Here is an 11,791-nt window from a genome sequence, read left to right as displayed (position 1 = left end):
CTTTCACCCCATAATTTTTTTTAATCCTGTAACTTTCTTTTGTTTTTTTAATAAACACTTGCATAGTTATATTGCAATTTTGTAAAAATGAACCGATTATCTCATGTCAAGCATGCCCAGCATTTGCACACTGTCAATACCTTCAATACTAGTTTTCAAGACACACAAAAGAAAATTTTAAGGCAAACACAGCACTTTGCAACAATTTAAAAATTTATTACATTACAGTAGCATCACACCAGCAGTCCATAATGCCACTTTAGGCAAAAGTCTTTCAGTATTTCCATTATACATTTTGTTTACAAGAATTCATAAATTGGTAAAATTCATTCTAAGAAAACTTGGCAAATAAAGCTTTGGACCAGAATTGGCATTTCTTTCTCTACTTTTCCGTCCCACTGTTTCTTTTAAGCTACAGTATTCATATTTTAGAGAAATTATATTACAGATAGGGCTGGTTTATGTTTTCGAATTTTCTAAAAATCAGCTTTGGTTTTAGAGCTGATTTTTTTTCATTTCTGGAAAACGTATCAGGTTTAATCAAATACTTTTAAAATGATTACTATATATTGCAATATTTAAATAGGTGTTTTGATTCTTCCTACAGAAATTCATATTTAGTCAGTGGAACTCACATTTTAACATTCTATGTTTCTGATGAACTCTAACCTTCCAATGTTGCCTTCTAAGCAAATTGAAAGCTGCCTGATACTGAATGAGGAAGAGCACAAATACTTGGCTGAATGAGGTATCGCAAAAGACTGCGTGCACTCTGAAGAAAGACTTAAGTTATTGTCATATGATTTCCATTATTTTTAGCTTTTTCTTAAATATATGACAAACACCTACACAAAGAGTGGAATTTCAGTTAATACAGTAAATTTATTTTCCAGACTGACATTCAGCTGAAATATGCCAGCGTGTGATTTAATCCATCGGCACCTGATGAACACAGTATGGTCAGATTGGTCACAGATGCTAAACACTATCTGAAGGTCATTCCCAGTCACTGATGTTTATCAGGGTAAAAGTGAAGTGACTGCAACGATAAAAGTACCTTTGAAATAATTTATCCATGTATTAGGTAAACCCAGTTTCAGAGTGACAAAGAAAAAACCTTAGACCAAATAATGTGGCTAATTAACAGTGGCCCGATTTCTAGCCCAATGTTTTAAAATGAACTTAAAGTAACTGTCTTTAAACTGAACTCAGAGAATGCAAAAGCGACAAGTTCAGAAAATAAAAGGCAAGAACAGGACTGTGAGTCCATTTTAAATCATGGGCTAGAAATTGGACCCTGTTAATTAGCCACATTATTGGGTCTAACATTTTTTATCATTCTGAAACTGGGTTTATCTAAAGTATTGCTACATTCATACAATTTGGAAGAGTCAGTTGAAGTCACAAGGACCCGATATTTGCAGTCTTTCAGTGAATGCAGGCAAATCTATTATTCCATCAGTAAAATTGTCTTGTTGCTCTCCTGTTAACGTCATATTTATAAAAGTATCATGAGGATGCCAAATGCTAAAAATGGAGATGGTCTAGTAACTAGAAATCCCCACCGCAGGGAGCACATGTACATATCTCCCTACATCCTAATACTGTGATGTGTTTTGGACACAGACATTAGAACTTCATGAAGTTTTAACTGTTGATTCTTTCCAATCATCATCAAGTTATGATTTAGGCAATGTGTGACTGAAATTCATTCATTCATCGTGCATAGGCACAATCACATAAATATTGCACAAAATATATCCCTAACTGAAACTGAGAGGTAGAAAAACATATTTCACTCTTTGTAAAGAAGTTTGTGAGGAAATATAACTCTGTGATTGTATAGATTCGTTTCCTGATACTACACTGACATTCACAAAGAGTAGATTGCACTGCAGTTTGTAAACATTTTCAGTTGCATAAACTTCCCCTTGATTTTCAAAGATAGTATGATACTGTCTACTAAAACTCTTTTTGTTTCAACTAAATACTCTCACATATATTCGTTTATAATAATGTTATTATTTTTGAAAGTGTTTTCCATTCAAGGAAAGAAGTAAATTCCTATGTCAGAGTAACCAAGGTATTTGAAGAATAGGTATTAGCCAGAGAGGTCTAGATGGTAAAATCAATCTTCAAGCCTCAAAGAAGCTCCGTGAACAGAGAGGAATGTCAGGTGTCACACGGCTTTCCTTCACTTTAACTTATTCTTGACTACAGCCTGTATATGTGTTCCTGGGACATTTAAACTCATAAAGGATTTCTTATGATCTTTACTAAATACATTAAGAAGAATGCCAGCCAGCACCCTTCTGTGAACTGGGACATGTATGTAGTCATGTAATTAAAACAGGTAACATGAACTCCGACTTTAAAATATATTATAGATACCAATGCTCTAAGCTAGGAAAGGTTTTCCACATCCACAGTCAATGATGCAAACCTTTCATTCCTCAGAAATAATCCCTTTTTAGGTCATCGGAAGAGTACAACTGCTGCAGCTCCTGATGCAGTATCTTCATGAGCCCAGAGTGCACACAAATCCTAAGGGAACTACCATAGTCCAGCGCTCATTCCTGGCACTGGAACCAAGGAAACACACGCTGTCCCGCACATAGCTGCCGGAGCAGGCCACTGTCCTCTTCTGCGAGATTTAAAAAGCTCCCCCCGAACGTTATTACTCCCATCACCAGTACACAGAAAATGGGGGAAAGGCTGTTTCCAGTTCTCGGCCTTTAAACAACTGTAATGTCAGTACTCATAGTGGCATATTACAAAGTAATCAACAGTGCACACTTGGAGGTAAACCACATATTGAGCTAATGAAGGGCTCACTGTGATTAAGATCAAACATAATAGCAGAACATAAGCAAATTTTTTTTTTTTTTTTTTTTTTTTTGAGATGGAGTCTCGCTCTGTGGCCCAGGCTGGAGTGCAGTGGCGCGATCTTGGCTCACTGCAAGCTCCGCCTCCCGGGTTCACGCCATTCTCCTGCCTCAGCCTCCTGAGTAGCTGGGAGTACAGGCGCCCGCCACCGTGCCCGGCTTTTTTTTTTTTTGTATTTTTAGTAGAGACGGGGTTTCACCATGGTCTCGATCTCCTGACCTTGTGATCCGCCCGTCTCGGCCTCCCAAAGTGCTGGGATTACAGGCATGAGCCACCGCGCCCAGCCGAACATAAGCAAATTTTATCTGAATTCTATAATGAATATACATGCTGCAACAACATTAAAAAAGCATGGCAGCCTATTCCAAACCAGCGAGAACAGTTTTGTGCAAACAGTGGGTCTTTGTGTGTTTGAACTCCCACCATGTAACGGCAAACTTGATATGCATGCTAATGACCTACAATTATGAAATTAAAAAAGAAAAATGCTAAAGGATGCCAGAGTGAACCTCAGTGAAACCCACAGAGACCCACTCTCTTTTAACTTTTTACAAACAAACTTAAACTATAAATTAGAAACACAAATAATCATGAGTGGCTCTAACATTCAAAGGAAGGAAATGGATTGTGTAGGAGATTCACCCCATAACTCTATTTTTAAAATGTCTTGACTGGCTCTTTGATGATGGTGATGTTTATCTCCTTCTCAGCAGCCAAGCCCAGCAAAAGAATGGCACAGGGCGTTTGCTGCCGAAGCCTGGGTGCTCCTGGTTCTCCTGGTGCTCCTGCACGATGGGCTGTGCAGTAGGGTTGTTGTGGGGAGAACCCTCCGTGTCCTCTCCTTGCGCTGGCTCCTCGCTGTTGGTGAGGCTCATCTCATGAATATCTTTGGAGAGTTGGAGGCGGGGATCTGAGTGCAGCGCCAGCACCCCCTGCCTGCCCACCCCGCCTGAGGGCTCTACTCACCACCATGCTTGTGGGCAGCCCCAAGCTCCTGGGGGACTGGGGCTCCTGGACCAGGCTCATCAGCAGGGTTCTGGGAAGAGGCCAGGAGTTTGCTGTGCCCCTCACTGTAGTCACTGCAAGCCCCAACAGCATCTCCTGAAGCGGCAGCAGCTTTACCTGGAGGGAGGGGTGCTCAGCTGTCACGCCGCTGCCGGCACCCACCCTCATGCCCACCCCACCGCATCCCCACCCCCGCAGAGATGTTGCACACGCTACCTTCATCTCCTCCCAGTCCTGGGCCAGCCTGATGATGTCCTCCCCGCGCTGCATCTTTGACATTGCCTCCTGGTTCATTTATAAGGTGACGAATTTTCCTGTGGGAAGACAGGGCTCAGACGCTGGGGCCCCTCTGAGGGCCCTGCAGCTCCCCCTGCCATGCCCTGACCTCCCACTCACTGATGGCATCTTTCTCTCCAGTACTGGATGAATTGAACTTGTAGTTTCTCCACACGCTCTCTCAGGTCTGTCTGCTCCTCCAGGAGGTCCATAAGGCCGCTCTGGAGCCAAAATAATGGGGTCACATCTCGGTAGCGGCCTGTCCCACCCCTGCCCTTCTTGGCCCATGCCACACTCACTCACCTCCAGCTTCTCCATGACTTCCCACAGGCCCCGCTGGGTCTCCCCAATCACAGACTCACCCCCAGTCCCTGGGGCTGGGACGGCTGCCTCCAGCTCCTCCTCGGCCGAGGGCACCGTGTGAGCCAGGCGCTGGCAGCACACCCTCTGCTCTGTCTCCTGCTCCCGTAACTGTGCCTGCTCCTCCTGGGCACTGGCTCCAGCGGAGTTGAAAAATGGCACCTGAGGGCAAGAGGTGAGCATTCGTATAGGGGCAGATGCAGAACAAATGGGGCAGAGAGGTGGAGCGCAGCCCCTTCCCTTGGGGCCTCAGAGTGTGCACCTGTTGGTCACAGAGGAAATGGGGTCTGACCCCTGGCTCCTGGAAGGGGTGAGGGTGCAGAGAAATCAGAAGGCAGGGAAACTAAGAGAATAAAGGGGTCTTGCAGGGACCACAGAGGAAGGTGGCAAAATGGGTGCAGGGGCAGTCAGGCTCACCATGGCCTCCCAGCTCTCCATGTCCTCTGGGACGCTCGGCATGGGCCGAGGTCCCTCCTCCTCCTCACTGTCCAGATGTCCTCCTCCATCTCCTGTGGGGGTGGCCAGAGGGCTCCTCAGACAACCCAACAAGGCAGGTACTGTGGACCCAACTCTGCCTCCACCCTCACTGGGTAACCCTGAGCCAGCCCCTCCCCAGAGAGGAATGAGCTGCTGTTCTTTATTTTTATGTTTAAGACCCAAGATCTTGCTATACTCCCCAGGCACAGTCCCACTACCAGTCGGTGTGGGAGTTCTGACCTGCTCCCTTTCTGACCCGGCCAGTTCAGCCATCCTTAGGCAACGTGGTGGCCCCCCGCTCCCAGGAGGTCACCATATTGATGCCGAACTTAGTGCAGGCACCCAGTCGGCATAATGACCAGCTGTTCTAAAGGTCTCTTCCAACTCCTCAATCCTACGCTGCTCACAGTACCCCCCTTCCTCCTGGGGCTCTTTCCTCTTCCTCTGAGCGGTCTCCTGTACCTTCCCCAGGGAGAACCATGAGGTTCAGTTGGTCCTGCAGCTGCTGATTCTGCTGGCTGGCAGCCTCCAGGTGCTCCTAAGGGGCCAGGAAGGAGTGAAAAGGCACGGAGTTTGCCAGGTCGTTCCCCTCACGGCCCCATCCTCAGCAGCTCCCTCCCCTGGATCTCCTGTAACTTTTGGCGGGCCATCTTGGCCATCGCTTTGCCCCAAGATTCCTGCTGCTGCAGCTGGTTCATTAGCTGGGTCTGCTGCAGTAACTGCCTGTGCAGCGCCTCCTTCTCAGAGGTCAGCTGATGATAGGCGGCCACCTGCTGCTGATAGATGGCCAAGGACTGCTGCAGGTGACCCAGGTAACGGTCTGGCTGCTGCTGCAGACTCTGAGCGTCTTGGCTCTTCAACTCCACCTGCAGGAAGACCCTGGGTGTGAGGGCATGTGGCTGCTGGCTTCCAACTTCTGGGCCCATCAGTAGGGTAGTGAGGGCACTGTGGGGCTCTGTCGCCTGCCCAGGACCCTCGCCCCTTGCTCCAGGCCTAGGTGACTGGCTCCCTTTCCTAGAACAACATGCCTCCTTCGTCAGCCTCAAATCTCATACCCTCTTCTCACCATTTAAACTGTAGGACACAGACTGGTAGAAAAGCAGTGGGAGCCAGCCGCCATCTGCTAAGTGTGCTACAGGCCTAATGCTTTCCATGTATTATCTCACTTAATCCTCAGCACCTCTGTAAGGAAAATGCTAACTTCCTTTTGAAATTAAAGAAACAGAGACTTAGAGATGCAAAGTACTTGAATGGCGACCAGTGGAACCGAGGCTGGAATCCAGTTTTAATCTAATGAGCCTTTTTGTTTTATTTTGTGACACAGTGTCACTCTGTGGCCCAGGCTGGAGTGCAGTGGTGCAATCTCAGCTCAGTGCAACCTCCACCTCCTGAGCTCAAGTGATTCTCAGGCCTCAGCCTCCTGAGTAGGTGGGATTACAGGCATGAGCCACCATGCCAGGATACTTTTTTTTTTTTTTGTAATTTTAGTAGAGATGAGGTTTTACAATGTTGGCCAGGCTGATCTTGAACTCCGACCTCAAGTAATTCTCCTGACTCAGCCTCCCAAAGTGCTGGGATTATAGGCATGAGCCACCACGCCTGGCATAAGGAGCCTCTTATACCACCGTCTCTTCCCCTATGATTGGGGGACTCTATGCCTCTAGCTGGGATGATGATGTCCAGACCTGGGAGAAGCCCAGGGCTACCCACCTCTAAAAGTCAGAGGGTAGAAAGCAAGAAACAGTCACGGGACTGCCCTGAAGGGTGCTGGGGTCACCTCCCCCAGGCTGGAGCTGCTTCTGGCCTGGCACCTCCCATCCCCAGAGGCTGGTGCCCGCCTTCCAGGCCTTCTTGGATGGGGTGGAGGTTACTGTCTCCCTCACCTCACCCAGCTTCTCCTGTAGCTCCTCTACTTGCTGCTCCACCTGCAGTGCGCTCTTGTTCTCGTTGTTCTGGACAGAGAGAAGCAATCAGCAGCCACCCACTGCAGCTGGAGACCCCAGAACTTGGTGTCTGCCTCCCATGGCACCAGGAAGGGTGGAGGCAGGTTAGAAAAATCATCCCCTCTCTCCCCAGCCACCAGAGCAGGGCTCTGGCTCACAGGTGGCTTTAGAAGTAACATTTCACATGAGGGCTACATTGCCCCATTTTACAAGTGGGGAAACAAAGGCCTGGAGGACTAGGGAGGAAGGCAGGCTCCCCAGGTGGGGCAACGCACCAGCTCCTCGATGCCGCTCTGTGGCTCGGCCAGCTGCTGAAGCCTCTCCTCCTGCTTTCGAAGCCTCTCCTGCTGCTCCTGAAGCTTCTCCTGCTGCTCCTGAAGCTTCTCCTCCTGCTCCCGAAGCTTCTCCTCCTGCTCCCGAAGCCTCTCCTGCTGCTCCCGAAGCTTCTCCTCCTGCTCCCGAAGCCTCTCCTTTTGTGCCTGGTTCAGGAGACTCACGTGCTGATGGTTTTCCACCTGGGCCTGGAGCTCTGCTGACACTTGCTCTAGTTCCTTCCTCAGGTGCTGCAGCTCCTCCTCAGGGGGCACTGCTGGGGGCTCCGGGGGCAGGGGTTCAGCTGAGAAAGGAAGCAGACAATAAGGGCCTCTGGATTCTCAAAAACAAAAACAAAACAACAACAACAACAACAAAAAAACCCCTCCTCTTGGTGCACAGCTCCTCTCAGGCTCCCCAAACTTGGCCTCACTGCTAATGATTCCTCACACCCGGATGGTAGCCAGTCTTCCAACCACTTTCAGATGGAGAGCACTGTGGGTGGCTGACAACGGGCCCTCTGTGCTGATGGGGACACTGAGGCTCATGGAGATGACAAGACTTGCCGTCTCCTGACACAGACCTCTTTCCCTCTGCCTCAAAGCCCTCCCATCCACCCACCTCCCTGGGGCATTCTAAGCTCCCCCACAGCCCTCTGATGCCAGGCCTGCTCCCAGGTCACGCCAGCCCCATCTTACCCATCTGGTTTTTGAGTGTGGACAAGCGCCTCTCCAACTCCTCTACCCGACACATATCTTGCTGCCTCTCCTCCTTCAGGGTGCGAACCTGCCCAAAGCACAGGGATAAAGGGCCCTGGAGAGAGAGGCTGGTGGCTGGTGGCTGCCGTCTCCCTCTCTCTCCCCACCTCCACAAAACCCAGACCCATGACTACCTCTGGCTGTACTATTTCCATGTTACAGATGCCCAGAAAGATCCAGTGACCCATCTAAGGTCGGGGGGCTAAAGGATCAGATCTCACCTCCTGCGACATTTTCCTCATCCTCTGCTGCCACCGGGCCCTCTCTCCTTCTAGATGTTGAGCATATTCATCTCTCTCTAGCTGGGCTTGCTTTAGCGACTCCTCCATCTGCAAGAATGGGCACAGAAGTTAGGAAGGGCTGTCACTGGTCCTCACCTGCTCCTGGCCACCTGGGGTCATCTTCCTTCCCTCCCTCCCTCTGCAAAACCTCAACTGTGTCAGCTGTGCTTTCAGCAGTGCCTGCTCCCGTATGGACCGCTCTAACTTCCACTCTGTATATGCTTTCCAGTGGCTCAGGACTGGATGGTGAAGAGTGAGAAGTTTCAATCTGGGGAGCCTGGGCCATTCCACACAGTGCCCCTTAAAAGGGCTAGAGCTAGGCTCAATATACAACTCGATCAGTAAAGATCAAGGCCGTGGTCTGGTCAGTAAAGATCAAGCCCATGGTCTGGTTTTTAAAAGAACTCAGTTGGGACAGGGAACAAGATGGAATTTACAGCTGGCTAACTGAGACCCAGAGAGATCAGGTAATATTACTATTGTTACTACTGTTATTACTACCACTGTTTGAACCTTTATGCAGTGCTTCACCAGGTGCCATGCTAGCAATCCCATTTAATCCTCACAACCACCATAGGAGACAGTTACTATGATTCCCTCCATTGTGTAGATGAAAAAACATGGAGTATTTGATGTTAAATGCTTGCCTAAGATCACTTAGGCAGAGCTGGGATTTGAACACCCAGGTCTATCTGATTCTCTAAGCCCATTTTTCTTGCTGGGGTTGGGAGCACAGATAGCAAGGGGAAAAATAATCTTTTGCTCAGTTTTTGAAATGATGATACCTTTGCATAGTGCAAAACTCAGAAGGTACAGAAGGGAAGTATCTCCCAGCCACCTTGTTGTTCTCTCCCGAGTTTTTTTATGAACCGTTGCAGACATGTTTTTATATGTACACACACACACACATGCACATGTTTCCTCTCTCTACAGAAATGGTAACATACTAAAGGTACTCTTCTGGACCTTCACAGAACAAGTACCCAATACTCCACCTAGGACTTGGCCAAGACCACAGGTAAGGGCAGGGCAGGCACTTGGCCTCCAAGCTCTGCATCCAGTGCTCACACCCCATCGCACCTCCCAACTCACCCACAGCAGCTGACTCAGCCCCAGGCTGCCTCTAACAACTACACACAAAAGCAGCGAGACATGGCCATGCTGCCTCCTGGGCAGGACACTCCATCCTGCAGAAGGGACCTTTAGGCTCACTCCTCCATCTGTGAAGCCGGGCTCCCAGGGGACGGGGCAGGTGGTCAGACTCACCCGTTTCGCCTTCTTCTTCTGTGTGGCGGTGACAGCAGACAGAACCTGCTCTAACTCTCCTGTCTCTCCTGTATGCTGCAATGAACATTGCAGGTGACTGACCAGATCCTTGGACTCCTCTGTAATGAGAGAGTTGAGATGGGGCCCAAAGGACTCCCCCTAAAGACCTGTCAAAGTGCCAGGTTGAAGGATGACAGGGTGCCCAGATTCCCACCTTCAAAGTATCTGAGAGAACGTTTCATGTGATACAGGTCCGTACTTAGTTTCCCTGTCTGCATGTTCAGGCTCTGGATTTGAACCTTTGGGAGAAAAGCCAAGCAAGTGCTGAAAGAGAAGGAAAGAAACATTCTCCGGAGGAGAGGAGAAAACTTCACACCCTCCACTCACCTCTAGCTCCCTTTCAGTTTTCTGTTTCACGATGTTTGCTTTCTTTTCCTATAGGAAGAGGAAGACAGAGCTCTTACCGGGGGAGGCAGAGATGGCAGCAAGAGACATGCCCCAGAACACCACCACTGCCCCAGGACAGGCCCACCCATGGGACCAGGTTATCAGGAACCCTGTGGGGATGGGGTGGAATCTGAGGGGTGAGCCTTCTTCCCCAGGCTGGGAGAAGGGGGAGAGGAGACTGGGGCCTCTACATCTGAGTGTCCCCCAAACCCAGCAGTCATGTTGTGAGCAAATAAAGAAATCACGTTACTTCTTCCAGCTGATGTTCCACTTGTTTCTTCTGTTGTTTCTGTGGGCAGAGTCAAATTAAGGTGACTGAGGGTGGCTCCCTCAACTCTATTCCCCAGGCCAGGAAGCAGTAGGCAAGGGCCAGGGATGGATTTTAAAGGTAAAGTTCTCAGACCCAATGGGAACACGAACTGGTCAACTCTCCTCAAGCTCCCAAGGACAGAGGATTTGGGTCTTTGTTGGTTTTTGCCCACAGCCACAGAACTCGAAGTCTGAATGTGGAATCTCTTGAGAGGACAGGAACATAAACCTCTAGAGTTGGAGTTTGAGAAAGGCCCCCGCTTCTGCCCGCTTGTGATTTAGAAAAGTGCGTTCATTCAATAAACATTTACTGTGCACGAACCGCCAGGTACGGTTCTTCACAGCAGGTATAGGCTAACGGAAAAGGACAGACAGGAGCCCTTGGCCCTGAGGTTTCCATTCTAGGGGGCCTTTAAATCTCAGACTCTCACAGCTAACAGACACCTTTGATACTCACTACCTCCTCTGGAAACACGAGTCCAGAAAGGAGAGGCGACTTGTCCAGAATCAAAGAGCAAATTAGGGACTGAGTCATGGCAGAAATACGGGGCCCCTGATAACCAGTCAGGCTCGCACTCCCCCGAGAGGCCACAACCCCAGGGCGTGTGTAGCAAGGACTCGAGCAGGGGTGTGTGGAGAGGAGAGAGTCGGCAAAGAGGGCAGCAAAAGAACAGCCACACTGCGTGCTCTGGGGTCCCTCCAAGTGAGGTCTGGGCGCCCCAGGTCCATATTAGTGCTTGGCACCAGGGGCCCCCAGTCCCTTTCTTTAGGGCCCCAAGGGGAAACTGGAGCCTGGGATTGGCAGCGTGGAGTCAGGAGACCCCACTGGACTCTTACCAAGGATTTGATGGTGTTCTTCAGTTGACCGATTTTGACGGACCTCGAGTCCAGGGCTGCTGGTAGTTCTTGGCACGGGCTCTGAGGTGCATGTAGAGAAGAGGAGGTGGAGGAGGAGTGGGGGAGAGGTAGAGAGAACAATCATTAGGGCTGGGGTGTGTGTGGGCTGTCTCAGCTGGCAGAGGGGCACCCACTCCCCACTGTGGGAGGAGGTTGGAGGGCTGGCCTGCGGGGTCACTGCACCTCCGCCCAGAGCCTCTTACCTCCAGATCCTTGAGGGGTGCAGATGACGTAGGGCCCTCTCCGTCGATACCTGTTGCTGACTACAAGAGATGAGAGTGCACATGGAGATGTTCTGTCCCCCTCAGTGTCTAAGCCCTCTGACTTTCGTTCTTCCCCATCAACTGGCAACATTTTCTTTTCTGCCTATGTTGGACCCTTTGTCCCATAACTCCTTTGTGCCAACTTCTCTCATGGTTTTTATCTCCCCACCATCCCACCCTGGGGCCCTTTTTCTGTGACTCCTGATGGCAAGTGGCTGTTCTCATTGTCCTGGCTTCCCCTTGAGACTGGGGATGAGGAAAATTAAACAGCAATGACCATATCCTGGTGTCCTGGGTGTTTACAGCAGGCC

At 49.5% G+C, this 11,791-nt stretch overlaps 2 protein-coding genes across 2 annotated transcripts; both read right to left on the bottom strand.

Moving 5' to 3' along the window:
- Positions 1 to 3,172: 3,172 nt before the first annotated feature.
- LOC117088230 (putative golgin subfamily A member 8D) lies at positions 3,173 to 11,238 on the bottom strand. Its single transcript, XM_033219376.1, has 17 exons — positions 11,158 to 11,238; positions 10,262 to 10,300; positions 9,952 to 9,999; positions 9,779 to 9,863; positions 9,565 to 9,683; positions 8,448 to 8,537; positions 8,239 to 8,342; positions 7,958 to 8,045; positions 7,223 to 7,563; positions 6,888 to 6,956; positions 5,467 to 5,542; positions 4,945 to 5,036; positions 4,471 to 4,689; positions 4,288 to 4,388; positions 4,108 to 4,205; positions 3,853 to 4,008; positions 3,173 to 3,772 (listed from the first exon to the last, which is right to left on the bottom strand). The coding sequence occupies exons 5-17, from the start codon at positions 9,650 to 9,652 to the stop codon at positions 3,582 to 3,584; spliced, it is 1,713 nt and encodes a 570-aa protein (XP_033075267.1). The 5' UTR covers positions 9,653 to 9,683; positions 9,779 to 9,863; positions 9,952 to 9,999; positions 10,262 to 10,300; positions 11,158 to 11,238; the 3' UTR covers positions 3,173 to 3,581.
- On the bottom strand, positions 5,552 to 6,371 carry LOC117088238 (golgin subfamily A member 2-like). The gene has a single exon (XM_033219386.1). The coding sequence runs from the start codon at positions 5,928 to 5,930 to the stop codon at positions 5,595 to 5,597; it is 336 nt and encodes a 111-aa protein (XP_033075277.1). The 5' UTR covers positions 5,931 to 6,371; the 3' UTR covers positions 5,552 to 5,594.
- Positions 11,239 to 11,791: the final 553 nt, after the last annotated feature.

This window comes from Trachypithecus francoisi, unplaced genomic scaffold (genome assembly GCF_009764315.1).
Source record: "Trachypithecus francoisi isolate TF-2019V2 unplaced genomic scaffold, Tfra_2.0 Contig00738, whole genome shotgun sequence".
NCBI lineage: Eukaryota > Metazoa > Chordata > Mammalia > Primates > Cercopithecidae > Trachypithecus > Trachypithecus francoisi.
The sequence above is the reverse complement of the archived record's forward strand: the minus strand, read 5'-3'. Positions and strand labels throughout refer to the sequence as shown.

Coding starts and splice junctions, on each gene's coding strand:
- LOC117088238 (XM_033219386.1), bottom strand. CDS start 5,930: ATGGGCCCAGAAGTTGGAAGCCAGCAGCCACATGCCCTCACACCCAGG.
- LOC117088230 (XM_033219376.1), bottom strand. CDS start 9,652: ATGTTCATTGCAGCATACAGGAGAGACAGGAGAGTTAGAGCAGGTTCT. Junction 7,564..7,957: donor CACACTCAAAAACCAGATGG/GTAAGATGGGGC, acceptor TTCCTTTCTCAG/CTGAACCCCTGCCCCCGGAG. Junction 5,543..6,887: donor TACAGGAGAAGCTGGGTGAG/GTGAGGGAGACA, acceptor CTGGCCCCTTAG/GAGCACCTGGAGGCTGCCAG.